Below are 23,569 nucleotides of genomic sequence, written 5' to 3' on the forward strand. Positions count from 1 at the left end.
AGGCACAAATTTTACTTTATAGTAATTTCAAATCATACCAGTTATTGAGACTCAGAATCAACAAAAATATAATCTCTCTGCTATAATCATACTAACCTTCAAGACTTAGAATTTCCACAGTTGATAGCTCATTGTTCAGGTTCTACAAAATTCATCCCAGATTTTAAAAGGATTAGATCAAGAGAATCCTTCCCTTTGTGTGACTTGGGGTCATTTTCTTATTGAGCAATATTAAAAATAACATCTTTACAAATCAGCCACTGAATAAATTAATTAGCAGCAACCAGTGAGTACTACCAGTGTTAACAACTTCCATCTATCCACTTAACTGCATTATTACGGAGGTGATGTCCATGAACAAGTCAGTACTGAGCAAAGAAAAATTTAACATCCTTTAGCTGTTATCTAGACAAGAAATTTTAAAGCATTTTTCTTTGGTTGCTTTTCACTTTTATGAGAAAAAGACAAATTTTACCTAACAAAATGATCTTACAATTTACCACCAATCAGTGTGTTCTTAAACAATCACTTCAATGTCCTATGTTCTTTACCTTGGGAGAACTGCAGACTTAAAATTGATTCAAAATTATGGTTTTGGAAAACTTTCAAGATGGACAAAGGTCTGCTGAATTAACAATGATTGATATGTGTTGAATAAATCAACCAATATTTTGAAGTGAGAATTTGGATACAATTTATTTAAGAATTAATAACTATTTATCATTCATATTTTCTTGTGCACGTTTTTGAGGGGATTTAGTTAACCAGAATATTTGTTACCAAAACATAGCAATCCCAATCATGTCTATTAAAAAAAAGTTTATTAAACCATGTCATCAATGAGCTAGGAGTGTGTCTAACTTGATGTCCGAAGGTTGTAGTTACAACCTTACCATTTTACAAACCACATGTCAACTTCCATCTAGAAGTTTTAGCTTATGTGGCTGCAAAGATGAGTGAGACTGTTGCCATACTAAAGCAAAAAGAGATTTGATTTTAAGCTTAGAAAGGAAAATGAGAATTTTTAAAGATCTGTAAAGACTTGCATGTGAAAGTAACAATTTTATTTTTAAAATATTTCAATTTCAGCAAATGTGGAGACAGCTAAACATAACATGTCTGTAGATATTTTTAAATGAACTAAGAAGTCCAACTGTGTTTCTTATATGGAAAAGCTGCTATGAGGTTACCATAACTTATAAGTCTTTTGTCTTTGTATTCTTATGCTAAGCAAAATGCCTGAGTTGGAAGTACATACCACCTGTTTACAAACAGGAAAAAAATAAGTGGAAAAGTAGAAGCTAAAAAACAAAACTGTCATTATCCCACTTCACACCTCTTAGGATAGCTATTATCAAACAAACAGAAAATAGCAAGTGTTGGCAAGGAGGTAGAGAAATTGGAATCCTCATGCATTGCTGAGGGATATGTAAAATGGTGCACTGTGGAAGATAGTATGGCAGTTCCTTTAAAAATTAAAGATAGAATTATCATATGGATCCACTGCATATATACCCAAAAGAATTGATGGTAGAGAGTCAAAGAGATATTTGTACACCCATGTTGACAGCAGCACTATTCACAATAGCCAAAAGGTAGAAACAACCCAAATGTCCATCCACAGACAAATGAATAAACAAATATGGTATATACATACAGTGGAATATTACTCAGGCTGAAAAAGAATGATATTTTGATACAAGCTACAATATGCATGAACCTTAAAAACACTTTGCTAAGTGAAATAAGACTGACAAAAAAGGACAAGTATTGTATGATTCCACTTTTATGTGGTACCTAAAATAGTCAAATTCATAGAGACAGAAGAAGAAGTAATGGTTACCAGAGGCTAGAGGGAAGGGAGAATGGGGAATTATTGTTTAATAGGTACACAGTTTCAGTTTGGAGTGTTGAATAAGTTCTGGAGATGAAAAGTGGTGATGGCTACACAACAGTGTCAATGTACTTCATGGTACTGAATTTTACACCTAAAAATGGTTAAAACTGTAAATCTTATGTTATACATATTTACCACAATAAATAATTATTATTTACAAGATTTAAAAATCAACTGAATTATTACCATAATTTATAGATTATAGTGATAGATGAATTCAAGATATAAAAAAAATCAAAAAGTTCTCATAGACCAGTAATAATTGTTAGGAATATTATGGAAGATATGTTTAAATAAAAATATTTATTAATTTACTTTAAGATATAACAGACTTTTATTATACATTACTAATATGTGGTTATCTATGTATATATTTATCATAATTATTTTATCTGTCATGATAGTCAATTCATTTTAATGATAGCATGAAAAAAATAATTATTGCTTAGTATTTTTGCAAGACATATAGCCAAGAAAATAGCTGACATTTCAAAAGTTAACTCAGGGCTTCCCTGGTGGCGCAGCGGTTGAGAGTCCGCCTGCCAATGCAGGGGGCACTGGTTCGTGTCCCGGTCCAGGAAGATCCCACATGCCGCGGAGCCATGCCGCTGAGCCTGCGCGTCCAGAGCCTGCGCTCCGCAACGGGAGAGGCCACAACAGTGAGAGGCCCGCGTACCACAAAAAAAAAAAAAAAAAGCTAACTCAAATTGAATTTTATATATATTACTATCTGAATCCCTGTAGAGTGCTAACAAAGTCTTGACTATATGCAATAGTTGGGAATAAGTAATTCAGAGTGGAACAATTATCCTGGTAACTGAGACTGGGAGAAAAAGGTGCTGCTGGTTTTCCCCCAGCCTCTGTTCTGTTCCCTCAGCCATTCAAGCTGGCCCTTCTCCCCTATTTGCCTACCATCTGGTGGACATAGGTGACAACCATTGGGCTCACAGACTCAGCCATCAAAGACAAAAATGTAAAGATTCTAACTGTTAATGAAAGAATAAAAGTTTTCGTTAGTTGTCCTTCACGTTGCTGCCACCACTAGTTTCTCCAAATGAAACAGGACCCAGTGCCTAGGACCGGAGCAACTACTATGGCATTTCTTTCTCCTAGTGCTAACTTTGCAATACCACTGTGATTCTGAAGACCTTTCCAAACTGATACATGGTTCAATATACATAAAATAGTAAAGCAGAGAAACCAGTTACAGTCACTTTTAAAAGTATAATTTGAACCATAACCAACTATATTCCACATGAATATAACCAATAGTTTTCTGACAACAACAGCAATGAGAATTATGACTAACCATTATACAATTTAGTCCTTATTTACCAAGTGCTTTTCTAAGGACTTTGTAAGCACTGGGGTTATTTAATCATCTCTCCGATGCGGCAGGTATTAATATCCTGAATTTATAGATGAGGAAACTGATGCTTGGAGAAGGCAAATCCTTTACTTTAAAGTTCATTGCAAGTAAACAGCAGCTCCAGACCCAGGAGAGTCAACCTCTAACACCCATAATCATCACCACTAAAGCACTAATAAAATTCTGTATTTTGTATATATGTATAGATCTTTTAAAATTACATTAGAGATGATGAAATATTACTGGATGGGAATATAGGGAAAATGCCTACATTTATGAAACTTAAATCCAGTGAGAATTCAGAAATTAAATACCTTATAAATTAAATCTGAAGAACGTTATGAAAAGAATTATAAAATTTTCAAAAGGAACTTATATGAGAGAGACCTTACATATTTATGACCATAGAAAATGAACTCAGATCTTTAGCACCTGCACAATACAAACTAGTATGTAAGGATAGGTGTGGATCAACTACATTAAATCCTAAAGCTTTACCTACTTTCCGTTTAGGATGGAACTCTTTTCAATAACATACTCACATTTCTATCTTCCTACACTGAGTTATCTGCCCATGTTCTCATATCCAAGACAAAGCTTCGTAATGATGAATATCGATGATTATACCAGAATGTAGTCCAGCAATGTCCTTAGGGCATTTTGGGGAATGTGAAGCTGCTTTTTCTTACATTAAACAACTCCGATTGCAGTGTTTGTGTCTTGTGTCCATCAGTTTTCTCATTCTCTTCCTTGCAACTCCTTCCTCTCATTACTGTGATATATCCACCTTTCACAGCCCCTGCCCCCAATTCTACTGTACTGCTTCTAATTTGCCACAAGTATGGAAACCAGATAACCAAGTCCACTGAAAGTAGGTATAAGGTAAAAACAGATAATAGTGTAAATGAGCTGGGACTCTTCCACATCTATTTTTACTAATCAGAGAATTATTTTTATCTATTTATTTCCATTTACAGCTCTAAAGTGTGTTTTAGGCATGAAAGTTGCTGATCTATTTTGCAGTACCATATAGTTTAAAATGATATACTCTCAGAAAGATTCTACAGAATAAATTCAGTACACTGATTATATGTTCCATACTTTTCCTACATATCACTGTAATATTCTTAAGTCTCGATTTCAACACATTTACCAAAATAGAGTTCAATTCAAGCAGTCTACCAAATCTAATCAACAAAACCAAACTTACATTATGTATATTCTCTGTCATAGAAGAAGTGCTCATATATTCAAATTGTACATAATTTTTCTCAACTTGAAAATTTTGCAAATGTGCTTTTTTGTATTTTCTTATTTAAATACTTGGTTTTAACCTTGTTTGCATATCACAGGCTGAAAGTAAATAGCTTTTATATATATATATATATATATATATATATATTTTTAAGAGAAAGCAAATGAGTAGACTTAACTTTATAAGGGTTGAAGTCAGGGACACCAGCTGCGAATATTTTATCCTTTCCTAAATTGCACTTGTGCCAACAGTGAGTAGAATAAATCCTCTAGGATCTCTCTCATTCTCCCTCTCTTTCTTTCACTTTTACTCGCTCTCTCTCTCTCTCTCTCTCTCTCCACTTTCAGATAAATGCCAGTCATTTGGCCAGGGCTCACTCACAGAAGGTACAGCAGGCGCAGATGGTACTAATGCATAAATGTAATCTAGCAAAAGAATGCCAACGCCAACCCAGAAAAGGTTCCAAATAACTGCAGTGCACTTACAGGAAGTCTGTGATTGGCAAGGTTAAAGCTGCAACTGTAAGAGCTTACTATTTGTTCCCAGATCAACATTAGATATTCTTGAACAAACGAGCATATTTAATTTGTTTTATTTGCCACAAATGTATTAATTTAGATGGTATTTAGATAAGTGATATATCTTTAGAAATAACACTAAATGAGGATAATCTAATTCCTGCAACTGTCTGAATGCATTCACAATTCACGTGCATCTGAGTATCTGTAGCCTCTTTCCAGCCATTCTCTATTTCCTTACATCATTTTGTCTTCTTTATAGCTCTTGCTACCTGAAATTATCGTGTGCCTATTAACATACAAAAATATGCCTCCCCTATTTACTCTCATTCATACCACTCTTCAAAGAACTTCACATTTCATAGTTATTTTAAATATTTGTTTTCTGTCTCCTGAGCTAAACTCCACCAGAAGAGAGACTTGACCTATCTCGTTCACTTGTCTCAGTGCAAAGTAGTAAACTGTTGACCGAATGAATATCAAAGAAGAAAGGAGTGAATAAAGGCACTCATGTGTAACGTGTGGTTACACATTAAATAACAGTATTCCGATATCCATTCAAACTTTTTGTAAACTGCTGGTATAATATTACTTTGACCATAGTTTATCTCTCTTTTTTTTTTTTAAGACCAAATCATATCACCATACTGTAAATTTAAAATGCTCACAAAATATCCATTATTTGGTAATTAACTAAGGCCTTCAATATTCATACTTGGGTAAATTTTAAATATGAGCAAAACATTAATAAAATTAACTGTGTTTAGTAATCACACCTATGCCTTACCCTAGAGTTAAGTGATTTTTTTGTTTTTGTTTTTGCGGTACGCGGGCCTCTCACTGTTGTGGCCTCTCCCGTGGCGGAGCACAGGCTCCAGACGCGCAGGCTCGGCGGCCATGGCTCACGGGCCCAGCCGTTCCGCAGCATGTGGGATCTTCCCGGACCGGGGCACGAGTCCGTGTCCCCTGCATCGGCAGGCGGACTCTCAACCACTGCGCCACCAGGGAAGCCCCTAGAGTTAAGTTTGTTTCATGAAAAGTGCCACCAAGAAGAGAAGAAGGTCTTCAGCCTAGAGGAAGCAGGAAGATTAGTGAAGGAGGCATTCCAGGAGGGTCGCAACAGCAGTGCAGAAAGAATTTCTTCGTATAATTATTTAATGGCTCACAACAATTCTTAATAAAAGAGTGGTGCATTTTCCTTGGCAAAAGATATTCCTTCCTAGTTCTTCATTATAAACCTATTTATTTTCTCCTCAAAAATACCCAGCTTGGAATAAAAGTAATCATTGCTGCATTAGTTATAATGCTACCCTTCCCACCATGAAAAATTATTAAATATCCAAACACAGGGATTCCTACACTGACCACAGTAAAATGCTTAGTAAAATGTTTAGTAAAATGTTATGTGAATGTTAGCATATAAACTATGTAACAATATAAAAAACAATAATGATACAATTTTAAAGCAGGGCAGAAATTAGTATTTATATAGTGTGAGTTCATCTATATTTAAAAAAACAAGTTCAGAAAAATTTGAGGTAATATTGGGTTGGCCATAAAGTTCGTTTGGGTTTTTTCCACACTATCTTGTGAAAACCCAGATGAACTTTTTGGCCAACCCAATACTTTCTTCAATAGCTTTGGTTTGTGTGATACATATAAGAAGATACTTTTTTCTTCTCTGTCCTGAAACTTTTACAATTTTTGTTTAATAAGTATGTTTGTTTTATAACAAAGAGTTAAAAGAAAACTTTACCGCCTTAGTTATTTACATATTTTATCCCACCGTATTCCACACACACACACACACACACACACACACACACACACATCCACAAATTAAAGTTAACTTTTTCTAAATTGTAATCTTACCATTGAATCAAATTACCTAAAGAAACTAAATAGCTGTTAATATTGAGTTTTCTCTCAGATATGAACTGTGGCACATGAAAAGTGTGTTATGAAAAAACAGTAAAACAGAATTTCTGTGACAAATAGTATCAGTAAATGACTGTCAATGCTTTTGAATAAGATGAAAGGAGCATGTAGTCTCTTTCCAACTTTGAAAACCAAATCTACCATTTGAGTCATTTGACTTGGAGCAATGTATCTTTTCCACTTTATTTTCCCATTTATAAATTGTGGACAACGTCACAGCTTCACGGAGTCAGTGGGAGGACCATGAACATGCCCAGGAAGTCCAATGCCTCACACATCATGGACACTAATAAGTGCCATGTGTTCCTACCACTGTTTCTGTCTAACACACATGAACTGGCAAATAGTCTGGTGTATAGGATTGTTTTAAATAAAACTTCAGAGCAGATATTGGAGCCAAAAAAAAAAAAAAAGCCTCCATTAGTCAAGTTCCAAACCAAAGAAATATCTATCTATTCAGTGGTTCTTTCATGAAAGAGACATAGTCATCAGAGTGAGATCTTGTGTGCTTTCAGAGGATTGACCCCGGACATTCTATTTAGAAAACAACGAAATAGTGCTGGCCATTGCTAAGAATGACAGGTTTGTAACATGCTCCTAAAATTAAAATGCATGCCCTCCACCAACGTGGAGAGATTAAAAACTGTATGTCCTTTTTTTTTTTTAAAAAAAAAAAAAGGCCCTGCATTTGTCAATCAAAACAAGCACCCTTTCCTCAAGACTCAGCTTGGCAGCACAAAGTGGGCTGGATTTCAGGGACTGCCCCCATTAGTCCCTCGGTTTCCACCTTTATGCAGAACATAATTTACTCAACTAGGAACAGCAGTCCTGAAATTATACATAACCTGTGGTGGCACATCACGGACCACAAATGTAAAAATGAAGTAGTGACAAGGAGTTGGGGGGCACATTGTCTAGGGAGAAATACTGAACACGAAAGGAGAAGCTCAAAGGCCAGCTGGACTGGAAAAAAGGGAACCTAAAACTGGGGGAAATGCCAGAAGGAGCAGCAACTTGGGTGAAAGCTGGGTCAAACACGAATACGAGGAAGCAAAGTAGAAACCAAAGAGCAAGACAGCACATTGACATGTATGCTTAGGTGCCTAAGGTATGTGACATCAAGTGGGAAGAAAGTCTTATTTCTCCTGGCTGCAAAATGTAATGTGATGTGAAGAAAGTTTAAGATGTTTACAATTCAATCAAAGGACAGGAATCTAAGGTGACTTAGAATGAGAATGCTGTGCCCAACTGTGTGTACACTGGCTACTTGTTTTTGGAAGGAGCATTTACTATTTCACGTTCACTGCATTAATATGTAGTGCATTTCTGTTGCTGTCTAGCTATTGTAGAGCCATGTTGAAGAGTGACATTTGAGTTAATGTACTCTCAGGAGATGACTTAGCTTCCAGTAGGATCTATCTTCTTAAATGATAAATTCCTGTTCTGAGAAATAAGCACCAAAAACTCTGATCCCATTCTAAAGTTGTAAGAAAACAGGATTTATCAGGACTTGACATATGTACAACCTGATTACAGGTCACACATTCTAATATTAAGATGCTATTCATAGTCCTAAATGTAGGGAGTGACCACATCATTGCCAGTATCACTATGATGCTTCTGTTTAAAGGAGTTCAGTTGTCTTTCTTTCTTTCTTTCTTTCTTTCTTTCTTTCTTTCTTTCTTCTTTCCTTCCTTCCTTCCTTCCTTCCTTTTTTTCTTTTTTTCTTTCTTTCTTTCTTTTTTTGGCTGAGTCCTGCTACATGCGGGATCTTAGTTCCCCAACCAAGGATCGAACCCGTGCCCCCTGCATTGGGAGCATGGAGTCTTAACCACTGGACCGCCAGGGAAGTCCCAGGAGTTCAGTTGTTTCAATCATAGCTCTTAAAAAAGTACTACAGGGCTTCCCTGGTGGCGCAGTGGTTGAGAGTCCGCCTGCCAATGCAGGGGACACGGGTTTGTGCCCTGGTACGGAAAGATCCCATATGCCGCGGAGCGGCTGGGCCCGTGAGCCATGGTCGCTGAGCCTGCGCGTCCGGAGCCTGTGCTCCGCAACGGGAGAGGCCACAACAGTGAGAGGCCCGCGTACCGCAAAAAAAAAAAAAAAAAAAAAGTACTACAAATGACCTAGTTATTTAGTCGTAGGTGCATTCTTTTTCACTGGATTTTTAATCAATCTCTATTCAGATACATTTTTAAATGACACAATGCTATTTAACTGCTATTTTCAGATCTTCTGTCATCAAACCTTGGCTATTCTCTTTCAAAACTCTTACCATTCTCTTTCCTAAATCAGCACTGTAATTGGAAGCATTGCATTCAACCCTCCCTATCCACAATTCCGTATCTGTGGGTTCTGCATTGGCAAATTCAACCAACCTCAGATTGAAAATACTCGGAAAAAATTCCAGGAAGTTCCAGAAAGCACATTTACATTGTATTAGGTATAATAAGGAATCTAAAGATGATTTAAAATATGCAGGAAGATGTGTGTAGGCTATATGCAAATACTACTACCATTTTACATAAGGGACTTGAGCATCTGCAGATTTTGGTATCTGCAGGCAGGGTGCGGGTGTGTTCTGGAACCAGTCCTCTGTGGATAACAGATACCAAGGGATAAATGTACTTTAAAATCCTGCTTAGAGGATTCCCACACAAGAAGTTTTCCCCTTAATCACACATCTAAAACCTAAACGAACAGCCAAAATGTTCTCACATTTTTTTAATTCTATCAAAGTTTCTTTTCCTTTTAAGATAATTTATTTCCTCATAAAAGTTCAGGCATAATTGCTGATGGAAGGAAATAGTGAAATATTTCAACAGTATTCAAGTTGGTCTCAGGGATTGGGGAATGATGCAAAAGAAATAAAAATCTCTTATTAAACCTAAAAGATATTGAAGGAGAAAAAAACTAACACATGAAACAATCAGAAAGCAATTAATTTAAAAATTATTGCACAATATTTAAAATAATTCACTTTAAGCTCCGGCCATTTATTACACTCTGGATTATAATGACTTTTGCACTTATAATCATTCCTACCTAGTACTACACAAGAATAAGAACTATTTTTATATTTTCTATTTTTCTATTTCTTGCACAACTCTAGACACAAAGTCAGCAAGTAAGGAATAATTTCACTTTGCATTCATTCAGTCACTTGGAGGCATTTCTCATTTTAATCTTTGTTAGAAAGAAGGAAAAATGTATTAGTGATAATTATTTTTGCTTTATTCTTAAGAGATTAATAAATGAATGAGCCCTAATTTTATACAGCTTAAAAACACCCATACATTTAATTAATCTTTTAATTCAGTTATAAAGAATGGGAATCACTCACTATAGCCTCAACAGTAGCATTAAGAAAACTAAGTGCCCATTTCAGTTTCTTAATGAGGCAATCACCAGTAACAGGAAAACCTCAAAAGATTCAGATTTGGCTCAAAAATTCCTTGAAAACCAATCTCATATAACCATCTAAAATAGCACAAAACAAGGCAGAAGGGCCTCCCCGGTGGCGCAGTGGTTGAGAGTCCGCCTGCCGATGCAGGGGACACGGGTTCGTGCCCCGGTCTGGGAGGATCCCACATACTGCGGAGCCGCGGGGCCTGTGAGCCATGGTCGCTGAGCCTGCGCGTCCGGAGCCTGTGCTCCACAACGGGAGGGGCCACAACAGTGAGAGGCCCGCGTACCGCAAAAAAAAAAAAAAAAAAAACAAGGCAGAAGAAGAAATTCTCTGGAAGATTGTTTGCAATATCCATAAAAGTTTAGGCTAGGGCAGCCAGTTTCTGATTATATGCCTTTGGATGTATGTTTATTGAAATTCTTACTATAGTATATTTGCAGAAAATTGTCTATCTGCAAGTGACTTTTCTGCCACTCACTTGGGCCACTGTTTTGCAACTCTAATTTGCAACTAATATCTACCCTGATAGAGATACTGCCTGGATTGTGCCATTCTCAAACAACAGATTTCTGTTTCATTATCTAAACCACAAATAAAGAGATCATCAAATGCTGTGTCACTGACAAAGTACAACTTGAGCAATTAAGTGGAGCAATTAAGCAATTAATATGGAGCCAAATATTTGTACTGAACATCAACCATGCTACCTAGCACTGTGCTGGTGTCTTTAAAGCACCCTAATATTTTTGTTTTTGTTTTTGTTTTTGCGGTACGCGGGCCTCTCACTGTTGTGGCCTCTCCCATGGCGGAGCACAGGCTCTGGACGCGCAGGCTCAGCAGCCTGTCGCTGCTGAGGGCCCAGCCGCTCTACAGCATATGGGATCTTCCCAGACAGGGGCACGAACCCGCGTCCCCTGCATCGGCAGGCGGACTCTCAACCACTGCACCACCAGGGAAGCCCTGAAGCACCCTAATATTTTTGAATACTTCATTGCTTTTCAATGAAAACAAGAAATGATATTTTGACATCTGGTTACTATTTTATTCTAGTTTTTACTAATAAATGACTACCTTATCCATTCCTTCTTTTTTTAGGAATTTGCTATTTCAACTCTTTGCAAAGCTTTCATGAGGTTGGTTATAAACATTACTACCGCCCATTTAGACAGAGATGGTCAGAAGGAAAGAATACTGAACGAAATGGCAAGTCCTCTTGCTAAGTCTGAAGGCAGAGTGTCATTCACTTCTGAGTTTGAATCAAGTTAATTAAAACCTGCTAGAGGCTGGGAAAGCCTAACCTCACCAGTAGTGCTACTCATACAAATTACAGAATATTTTACTCCGGAGGATATCTTTGTGAGCTGCAAAACAGCAACGTAAAAGCAGGAAAGAGAAGAGAGCTCTACGATTCAAGCCCATTAAGTGTATCCAAAATGCTTCTGCAGTTTCATGCCAAGCTCTCTATACGCAATTCAGTCCCTATAGAAAAATTTGAATAATGCTGAAAAAGAAGTACATTACCTTAAGTATTGCTACTTTGTTATCCATGGTGGTTAATATATTGTATTATATATAGGAATCATTACTACTCTTATACTCATTAAAACCACTAAATCACACGACCATTTTAAACTGCTGCAGTAGGAAAAAAAGGTTCAGATTTTTACAGTATTGTATTCTGGCACCACGCCAAAAAAATGATGTACTGTACTACTTAGGAGAAAATAAAACATGAATATGAGTTCTTGTACTTAAGTGTATATTTCTAATTTGTGTGACAAATAAAAGGTATTTCTTTCAGACTTCAGAATTTTAAAAAAGCCCTACGCTATGTCTGTCACAATATAAAAGCTAGCCATTGGCCTAAGCTGTAGCCTGCACGGTTGTTACACATATATTCCTGAGTTTAGTACAACATGCTTTGTGTTGGCAATTTTAATTTCAATAGTCTATTAATCTTTTAAATACATTAAGCATGTCCACCCCTGCTGCCAGAGTCTCCTGCCCCTTTGATTCTCCTTCCTTCTTAGCCGAGTGTTTTCTCCCTAGGGCTTGAGGTTGCAGTAGAGTGATTCCTGCCAATAGGAAGGTAAAGAAGTTTAGTTAAAATTACAGAGTTGTTTTGTAATTGCCTAGTAACACCACTATTTTCTATTCTTAAACTTGGTAAAATCAAGCATAAGTGCTTTTCAAACAGATCATTGTTGTTTTTTCAAACATTACCCGAATTATTTAACTCATGAATCTGGGCTTAGTTTCAAGTGGCTTTGGTGGAGACAGACTCGTCCACACTAGGGCTACTTCAATGATGCGTGTGAGGTTCCCTCAACCCTCCGCCACATTTCTCCTACAGAGAATCACCCACGGAAGGTAAAGGTGAGAAGGCAAATAGGTGGAGATTGAGAAGACAACTTAGTACGTTAAGTAATATGTACAAAAGTCCAATCTGGAAATTCCTTTTTTAGGAATATACCCCAAAGTTTCTTTATATAGTAGTAGTTAACCTCAAGATGGAATAATCATATTCCTCAAAATTTCCATTACAATTCCAGCTTCCAGATTTTTAAATCAATCATCATCCATCTTACATCATTTCTTTGGAATTAATGCACTGATTTCCCATGTACTGTTATTAATGGCTCAAATATTTGTTAACATTTATCGAGCATTTGCTCATGTATTAACTCATACAATCTTCACAAAAATGAAGCAGGGTATTTATATGACATAAAATAATGCTACAGAGGCAATTTTATGTTTTGTCTTAATAAACCTACCCTCCACCAATTTGAGATCCTCAATACGAGTTGAAACCAACATATTCAGTTTTCATTAGATCCATTTGCATTATGGCCATTCAGATGGGCTTTGTGGTGCTCACTTGGCACTTCTCCAAAAGGTTTAGCCATCATATTTCTGATAGAAGGAGAATGGATGAAGGAGCCCCATGCAGTCATAAAAGATCTGAATTACACAAACTAGAGCCTAATTTAAATTTATTCTCTCCTAGAGCAGAATATATAAAGTGGTAAAATGTAGAGTGAGGAGGAAACTGAGAAGAAAAGATTGCTAACTTTGGAAATATAATAAGTATATGATAGCAAATATTTATTAAAAACTTTCTGGGTTTCAATTACTGGGCTATGTGCTTTACTATTTCATTTAATCTTCAGTTACACTGTGTGGTAAGTGGTATTATAAAATAATTTTCTTTTTTAATATTAAAAAATGGGGGTTTCACTGGTGGCGAAGTGGTTGAGAGTCTGCCTGCCGATGCAGGGGACACGGGTTCGTGCCCCGGTCCTGGAAGATCCCACATGCCGCGGAGCGGCTGGGCCCGTGAGCCATGGCCGCTGAGCCTGCGCGTCCGAAGCCTGTGCTCCGCAACGGGAGAGGCCACAACAGTGAGAGGTCCGCGTACCGCAAAAGAAAAAAAAAAAGGAAAATGAGTTTTAGAGAGCCTAAGAATGTGCTTAAGGGCACAGAGTAAAGAGTACAATCAGGAATGGAACCCAGGTATCATAAGTCAGTTAGGTCATGTGCCCCTGTGAACAGACTAAGATGAATATTTGTGTGCAAAATGTTTATTGAGGAGTGCTTTCAGAAACAACCCCTATTTCTGTGAAGAGAGTAGGACTGGGCAAAGTGTGAATTTGTTTTGTGTTGCAGTTTCAACAGAGGCCTCAACCAACTCCATGGGGATTTCTGGAGCTTCAAGTTGTCAAGCCCACATTCAGTCAGTCATCGAATGTGGGTTGCCCTATTCTGTTCCCATGGAAACTTCAGAGGAAATACAGCTTTCCTACAGTTCTCACGAACTGTCCAAAATTTAAAAAAGAAGAATGACAATAGGTAGTAAGCACAAAACCCTCCCTGTTTTTGTTTTTTAATTAATTGAAGGCATGTACTTTTTTAGGATGATTAATGCTACCTGAAGATCTATACCAGATAGTTTATGTCCTATCAACTAAAGTCCTATCCTAACACCTTAGGATTTAGATATCATATACAATAAAAAGGGCACAATGCTTTACCTCTTTTCTCAGTAAAGTGAAAATTTATATACTCACATAGATAATATTCCAAATTGCTATGAGCCTCTTCTATATGTAAGATGCCTACTTCTTCTGCCAGAAACAAATGGGAACCAACTATAACAACTGAATTGTAATCCCTACTTCTCAGCCCGATGGGGCTGTCTTAAGACCACTAAGAACAGCTACCCTAGGGTTAAGCAGTTCTTCCAATTAGAATTGTTCTCCTCTCTCCAAATTTCAGGCTAAGTGGATTATTCGCATTTGTCTTATTTTTCTTAATTTTATTTTAAAAATTTTATTGAAGTATAGTCCACGTATAATATTATATAAGTTACAGGTGTGCACAATACAGTGATTCACAGTTTTTAAAGGTTATACTCCCTTTACAGTTATTATAAAATGTTGGCTATATTCCCCATGTTGTACAATATATCCTTGTACCTTATTTATTTTATACATAGTAGTTTGTACCTCTTAAGCCCCTACCCCTATATTGCCCCTTCCATCTCCCCACTGTAATCACTAGTTTGTTCTTTATATCTGTGAGTCTGCTTCTTTTTTGTTATATTAGCTAATTTGCTGTATTTTTTAGATTCCACATATAGGTGATATCATACAGGATATGTCTTTCTCTGTCTGACTTATTTCACTTAGCATAATACCCCTCCAAGTCCATCCATGTTGCTGCAAAGGGCAAAATTTCATTCTTTTTTATGGCTGTGTAGTATTCCATTGTATATATATACCACATCTTCTTTATTCATTCATCTGTTGATGGACACTTAGGTTGCTTCCACACCTTGGCAATTGTAAACAATGCTTTTATGAACGCAGGGGTGCATGTATCTTTTTTGAATTAGTTTTTGGTTTTTTTCAGATATATACCCAGGAGTGGAATTGCTGGGTCACATGGTAGTTCCATTTTCAGTTTTTTGAGAAACATCCATACTGTTCTTCACAGTGGCTGCACTAATTTACATCCCACCAACAGTGTACAAGGGTTCCCTTTTCTCTACATTCTCACCAACATTTGTTATTTGTGTACTTTTTGATGATAGCCATTCTGACAGGTGTGAAGTGATATCTCATTGTGGTTTTGATTTGCATTTCCCTGATGATTAGCAATGTTGAGTATCTTTTCATGTGCCTGTTGGCCATCTGCATTTCCTCTTTGGAAAAATGTCTATTCAGTTCTTCTGCCCATTTTTAAATTGGAATGTCTGGGGTTTTTTTTTGATGTTGAGTTGTATGAGTTGCTTATATATGTTGGATATTAACCCCTTATTTGTCATATCATTTGCAAATATTTTCTCCCATTCACTAGGCTTTTTCATTTTGTCGATGGTTCCCTTTGCTGTGCAAAAACTTTTAAATATAATTAGGCCCATTTGTTTACTTTGCTTTTATTTACTTTTCTTTAGGAGACAGATCCAAAAATATATTGCTATGGTTTATGTCAAAGAGTGTTCTATGTTTTCCTCTAGGAGTTCCATAATTTCTGGTCTTACATTTAGGTCTTTAATCCAGTTTGAGTTTATTTTCTTGCACATGGCGTTAGAGAATCTTCTAATTTCCTTCTTTTACATGTGGCTGTCCACATTTGTCTTATTTTAAACTAGCATATGTAAATAGGGAAGAGAGTGCTCATAAGCAAAATATGAAATTGGAAGAAGAAATAATAATTATGTTGCTCTGCATTGCTACCTCTTCTCATAACCAAATCTGCTCTTGCATATTGGTTCAATTAGGTAAATCTGATTATGTGGGTAGCAAGGTCCTATTTACAACAGGGATTTGTTTGGCATGACCATCATTCATGTTTTAAGTGCTACAGGGACTAAATAGCAAGACAAGCTCAAAATACAAACAACAACATAAAAATGTTTATTATTTTGCTCCAGCAGAACATTTTCTAACCTACAGCTTCCAATCACCTTTTACTGTGGGCGATGTCAAAAATACTTATTGCACAAGCAGAGATCTGTGTTTCCTTTGCCACCGACAATAAATCTTTAGTGTCTTCTCCTGATACGCATCACTCCACTTGCTCTCAAGAGGCACTGTATGTCTCTTGCTCTCCCCTTCACCTAACAAGGTCACTTTTGAGTGATGATACAACTTATGGCAAATATGTATAGGCACGCACAATAATTACTATCTACTGTTAAGTATCTTGTCAGTCAACATTACAAAACTCTAAAAAAGTTTGCTTTCCAAACTTAATATAATGTATACATAAACTTAATATCACAAGTATATATGTGAATAAGCCCATCTAAAAACAGGTTTCTGTCGTGTCCTCTCTGTTCATTATTGCTATAAAGTTATAATTTATCCAGAAGGTACATAATTGATAAATTAATTTTAGCTTCAGAGAAATCTCCTCTTCATTGAGAGATAATCTGGGAACTAAAGAAAATAAATTGCTAGTTGATGGCATTCACCTCTAGCTTACAAAACCAAAGCTTTTTCTCAGTTAATGAGAAAAATAGTGGCAAAAATATGTATAGTGGAATTTTATTAATCCTCATTAGCCTTTCTCAACAGGGGTTCTATGAGTGCCTTAAGACCTTTGGAGGCATCCATTGTATATGATAAGCTAACTTCTCACCCAAGCTTCATGCTAGTTGTGTAGCATCCTTGGGAGAATGAGAAAATAATTCCTTAAATTACCTTTCCTGTTCTCTGGTTCAGATAAAAAGCCTCAGCTGAAAAATCCTGTTTAAAAAAAAGATTCAGAGAGGTTATACAATTTGCTTGAGGCCAATCAGTAAATTCAAAAGCTGATAAGTGAACCTGGTCTTTTGACAATAAAGCTGGGGTAAATTACATAATGAATACAAGGCATGTGTTATTCCAAATTTCAGGCATGACATTTTGTTTTCTTGAAGTGTCAAATTAAGATACACAAAAAAATTCAGAAGCACATTTTAGATTAACTCTCCTAAGTAAGATAAACCAAAACAGATGCCTATGAGTTTTAAGCAAAACAAAGATAATACAAGTTTTAAAAAGAAAGTCACAGTCTTCAATCTCTGTAACAAAGGAATTTCTAAACCCATTCAAATAAATATGTAATAATATTATGATGACTTAAAATCATGATGGAGGTCCTTTCCATTTCAGTAATTTAGTGAATCCCCTGTGTCTCTCTTAAACTTAAATGTAAAAACGAAAGGAAGGAGAGAGGGAGAGAGGGAGGGAGGAAGGAAGGAAGAGAGGAAATTGTCCTTGGAAGTAACTCAGATCTTTAAATTAAAAAATGTTTTTAATAAAGGCATTATAATACCTTCTGTATATGATTTATACCCTTTGGATTTGGTCATCCCTTTCTTTGAGTCAGCACTACTATCCTTTTCTCTGATTTCTATTCTACCTCTTTGGTATTTTTAGCAGGACGAATAGAGACTCTAAATCTGTTGGCCATGCTTTATGTTCAGAAGATATTATCCCTTAATAAATGTCTGGCTAGTATTTAAAAACTAAGGAGATGAATCCTTTCCATATGAGTGACAGAATGAAAATGTTTCAATTTAGATATAAAATATTTTTGAATATCATGAGAAAAAGGAAAGACAGAGGACACAGGTATCCAGAAACAGGATGAGAACACAGGAGCTAAGAAGGGTTTGGTATATTATCACATGACACTTACATGTCTGAGATGACTAAGAGCTGCCTGTGAAATAGAGGATGACAGGTAGTAATTATTCTAATGCAATACATTGTACACTAAACAAGGATGGCTGGGATAAAGTGTCAAATGCAGGTCATTAATGATGACAAGGGCTGGATTCAGCTGCAGCAGCTGTCACCGTCCCAGGTGGGTGACCATCCTGCCATAATCCCTATCTCTAAGGAGGTCCTTCCTGGGAAAGCACAAGCCAATACTGCAGGTTAAAATATATAAATAATATACACACAAAAACATGCACATAAACTCTCAGTGCCCTCAATGCCCCAAGAATTTACTTCTTGGTAGATTATATCTTTACAAGTCACTAACTCCAGTGTAATGTAAATGAAAACTTTGGTATCATCAAACTGAGTTTAAACTTTACTGCTTGCCAGCTGTTTAACCTTTTTTAACATCCTATGTGCATAATGGAGAATTTACTTTTTATGAGGACTATAGTGAAAAATGAATGCAACATAGCTGATACATTGAAGGTACGGGATAAGTTTTGGTTATTTCCTAAGCCACTGAACGAGTTGGTCGAATCTAAATGCTTTCTGTTAGTGAATGTGTATCATTCCTACAAAGATTTGCTGAAAATACATCAATTTACAAATAGTAAAATTTATGAATTATGGTCTGATATTTAAAAAATAAGGCACATAACTGATGACTATATTCAAAATTTTAGGATTAGGAAAGGACTAGAACAGCTATCATACCACCGCTGTCCTCTTTGAATATGCATGATTCCAACTACTAGAAAACTTCTACTCTTAAAAAAATTACTCAATATTCATTATTTTATTCAGTACCTGTTCACATTCTTCTAAACTAAACAGTCATCCTAAGACTCTGTTGGATCATCAATCTTAGTAACAGCTGTAGAAAATAGCCAAAAATTCCTGTATCATATCTTTACTTATACTCTTTCCCTAGTCTATTTAAGACTTAAGTAGTTACTATTTGAACCATTCCTTTCAAAACATCCAATATCATCATTCACATTATTCTTTAACACTTTATTTCCAGATACAATGGTTCACAAGAGACCACAGACCCTCATCTCTCAGTTATTCCCTGTCGACTTGTGAAAATCCTACTACCTTAGGAGAAAAAAAAAACTACATCTCTTGAGAGAATTAAGCTGATGAAAATAGCTGGAGCAAGTTAATAGCTTCAGAATTTTACAAACCAAAGCTAATATTTCTTCTTCTCCATTTTTTCTCATTCCCTCTGCTGACCCACCCTCCATCGTAGATTATTCCAACAGTCCTTCAGTTTCTGCATATTTCATATTATCAAAAATGGCAAAGAATTGGAAAATAAGAATATATGTCAATGAGAGGTTGGGATGCTAATTCTAATTTTAAAATTAGATGTTAATTTTGATCCACAAGAAAAAATACCCAGTACTAAAGTAGGAGAAAACTTATCCTCAGTCTCTTAAACACAGTTTCAATTATCTAAGGAGCCTCTCCAGTCTTCATGTCCAGGTGTGATTTTTTTTTTTTCCCCAAAACCCAATATTTCTTACTTTCTCCTGAGCATTTCCAACTTTTTCTTCAAGCTCAATTCCAGGGCACCATCCCCAGGTGCTCTCTCTTCTACTTATTCTCCCTGCCACACATCTAGCTCCCCTTAGTAATCAAGTCCGGTTAGAGGCCCTTTTTCAACTATTTCCCATTCCGATGGAAACTCATTGTTCCTTGCCCTGGTTGGTGCCCTCACTCAGTGGTTCCTGCATTAGCTCAGCCTTCTGTTCTTTCCTTCAATCTATCCGTGTATACTGCCTGTCATGAAGCTAATACTCTTTAAAAAAATGTTTTCATGAGGTCCTAATACAGGACTAGAAAACAAAATTCAATAAAATGATTTGTCTGGTGGGGCAAAAGCCTAAAAGCTTGAGAAACAGTACAGTGAAATATTTGCTGGATATTGATTGCTAAATGTGAGTCCAATATACTAGATCCCTCAGAAATGGATATGATGTAGATTTATTCCCCATTATTTTCCCACTTGTAGCTTGGAAGTGATTAAAACAAATAGTTGAGCCACTGTCCTGGAACAAATGTGAACTTTTCTGCCTTCTCTACCTATACAAATCCTTCAAGGTTAATTCAAATCTTTCTTCCTCTGTAAACTGTCATCTTACCCCCTTGTCTGAAGTGCTCTTCCCTGATAACTCAAATAGCAATTAATGTCTAGACTGTTCATTTGGAAATTAATTAGGCAACACATTTGCTCCATCTCTTGTTACTGCCTTGAGTTGATACTTAAATATTTCATTATTTTATTTTCTACATATGTATTCTGGGTCCTTTGAATAGATTAAAAATTTATGGAAGACTATGTACTAACTATTTTGGGGTCTCAAAGACTGCTTAAAAATACAGGGTTCTCAAGAAAAAAATATTAATTTTATTTTTATGCCTCACCTAATTTTTTCAAACTACCATTTGTTTGAAGTGGAATTATAATTGTGGATATATATATATATGTACATGTGCAATTATATATATTTATACCATTCTTTGCTGTATTCATATATAGTATACATTATCTGTAATACCTTTGTGTATGCATTACTAAGAATTAACATAAAGCAAAAATATTCATTCTTCAAATACGGTATTTATCAAAAGCAGCACTACCTTAGATTTCAAGGCCTTACAATGGTAGGGAATTGGATTAGAAATTAGAATCCATCCAGATTGTACAATTGGCTTTACTTTTTCTTTTTAACTGAAATTTGCTTGCTCTGCTTTGAATTATAATGTTTGAAGCTTTACTTTATACTCTGCCCCAAATAGATCATAAATTTCTAGAAGGTTAGGGACTATCTAATCATCATTAAATTTTTAAAAATGTTTCTCTTAATTCAGATAAAAAGAGACTATTGACAAGATTATATTTCATTTTCCTTTCAGTCTAATTTTACTAAAAAACATTTCAACCAAAAATTCAGAAAAGACAAAAGTCAGAAATGTGTTTAAATGCATGTTTTCCAACACACCAAAAAGAAAAATTCTAGCATTAATAATTTTTAAATTCAAAGAGATATTCACCTGCAATCTTATAGGCCATATATTACAATTTCATTAATGCCATTCATTATTCCAGTGTTTTCCCCATTTCTTATTCCTAAAAAGATTTCAAAAACAAATCAGTAAATGTTTGTAAAGAATTAGAAGAACTGTTTACTAAAAATATAGTAACTTAAGCTTTGAAACATAGTTTATGTGGATATTATTCTTATGCCTTCAGTTACATAAATTTGTCTTATCATTACTATTAATTTTGATATTAGTATTTTTATATGAGAGGGAGTACAGAGAATGATACCTTGGAAATAAGAGAAATATTATTTCTTGCAATTTGGTAAAAAGGTATTTTCTCGGCAAAATAACAACAGCAACAGTAATAATGACAATGTCAGCATGTCATGACAATGAAAGTCTTTCAGGATGCCTGATCAAAGCAGCTTTATGATAAGGAAACCCTGGCCTCCCCATGTGAAGTGAAAGGAACATAAGGACCACTTACACTGTGGGCCATCAACCTACAGAAGTTCAACCTTCAGTTCCCTCTACTTACACGCTAGTGATTTGTCTTAAAAGTAACGGCTGGAAGCCTGTTTGCTTCAATTTTCACTAATGTACCTGAGAAGACACTTTAAAAACCATTTCAGTGGGCTTTTTTGGGATGATTTGGGGCACGCTATTTGCAGCTAGATCAAGGGATAAATTTGACAAGTGGAATCAGTTGCTTCGTAGATCAAAACGAGAGCTTGAGCAAGAGAGAATGATCGAGGAAATAAACAGTAAATTCAATATAAATTTAATTGAAGTCGCAAATGATGATGAAATAGTCTGAAAACTAGATATTAAGAGGGATTCTAAACAATAAATTATTTGACTGTGCCAACAGTATCCTAATCTAAAAATTATGACCTTTCTATAGTGAATATGAGTTTTGATATGAAGCACGTTTGGAAAACATAACTTGGAATTGTGTCATAATCTTAGCCTCTGGATGGAACTTTTCTTTTTAGTTTGATTTTATAGATTAGAAATAAAAATCAAATTTTTAAAGTTTTATATTAAGAATAACCTGTCAATATATTTTCTACCACTAATTATATTTTATTCCTTTTTTTAAAAGAAACTATATGTTTTATAATTGTTCCTAAACCTTGGCCCCTGCATAATGTCTGTAGGTGCCCCCAAATAAATCTGCAGATAATTTTCTGACCCCAATATTTACAAAAACGTGAGTAAAATACTTAACATTTATGTTCTGGATATTTTGTATTTAAATAGTCACTAATGATTCCTATGTTATTTAAATAGTTGACTATTAATTCCTATTTCTATGTTTGACTTTGCAATTTAATTTCATTCTTATAACTTTCTCAGTTCAGTGCAAGGGTCTATAAACTACAACTAAAGCACAATTCTGAACTGCGGTGCATTATCTGTATAATTGGCAAATTAGTTTTAAGACATAAAGCATAATTAAATAGTGCACTAATTTTCCTATAACCTATTTAAAGTTCAAAGTTAATAACACTCACTCACCACCTCTCTGTGTGATGCTGGCAACTTACTTGTCCTTTCTGATCCTCAGTTTCCTTATCTATAAAATGGAGATAAGGAAAGTGAGTTGTTTTGAGAATTACAGTAACACATGTAAGGTCATTAGTACAGTGCCTGGCACATAGCTGCTGCTTTAGTGATTATGCTGGTTTTTCATTACTGATGATGATATTATCAATGACGACAGTGTACACTGACTTCCATGGAACTATATTTTTAATTTTTAAGTTAAGTATATTCTTCAAGTTTTGACTTTCTACACTGGTCATCACAGTTCTGGATCCTGACACTGTCACATGAATGCAGTTATCTAAGGTATATGTTACACTGGGGTCTTTCCTGATTTTTATCTTTTCTAGTTGTAAAAATGAAGTTAAAGATAACTGTGTTTCCATGTCTTGCTAGATTCTTGTATTTCCCAATAACATATTGCTATTTCTATCTACATTGTATTCGTAATGAAATATTTCTGATATAGATTTGAAATATTAAAGGTCTAACAATTTATTGTTTAAATAATATTAATACAGAATTTTTCTATTTATAAATAATATCTAAAAATACTTTTATCTAACTAATCAAGAGTAAGATAATTCTAATATAAGAATAAAACTATGGGGCTTCCCTGGTGCAGTGGTTGAGAGTCCGCTGGCCAATGCAGGGGACATAGGTTCAAGCCCTGGTCCGGGAGGATCCCACATGCCGTGGAGCAACTAAGCCCGTGTGCCACAACTATTGAGCCTGTGCTCTAGAGCCCGAGACCCACAACTACTGAGCCCACATGCCACAACTACTGAAGCCCGCACGCCTAGAGCCCGTGCTCCGCAACAAGAGAAACCACAGCAATGAGAAGCCTGCATACCACAAGAGTA

The 23,569-nt window shown here is 35.7% G+C and overlaps 1 protein-coding gene across 4 annotated transcripts in view; it reads right to left on the reverse strand.

Annotated features, from left to right (window-relative positions):
* The window catches only part of ANTXR2 (ANTXR cell adhesion molecule 2), a 172,547-nt gene that overhangs the window by 20,475 nt on the left and 128,503 nt on the right, over positions 1 to 23,569 (reverse strand). The window contains exon 17 of one of the 4 annotated variants that reach the window (XM_073805381.1): positions 22,680 to 22,737. The exons of 2 other annotated variants lie outside the window; for them this stretch is intronic. In XM_073805381.1, the coding sequence (XP_073661482.1) occupies positions 22,705 to 22,737 (33 nt within the window). In that variant the 3' untranslated portion in view covers positions 22,680 to 22,704. Of the gene's footprint in view, positions 1 to 12,416; positions 12,462 to 22,679; positions 22,738 to 23,569 lie in introns of those variants that run through there. One more of the 4 variants, XM_033857175.2, reaches the window with a different exon arrangement.

Source organism: Tursiops truncatus, chromosome 5 (assembly GCF_011762595.2).
Source record: "Tursiops truncatus isolate mTurTru1 chromosome 5, mTurTru1.mat.Y, whole genome shotgun sequence".
Classification (NCBI taxonomy): Eukaryota; Metazoa; Chordata; class Mammalia; order Artiodactyla; family Delphinidae; genus Tursiops; species Tursiops truncatus.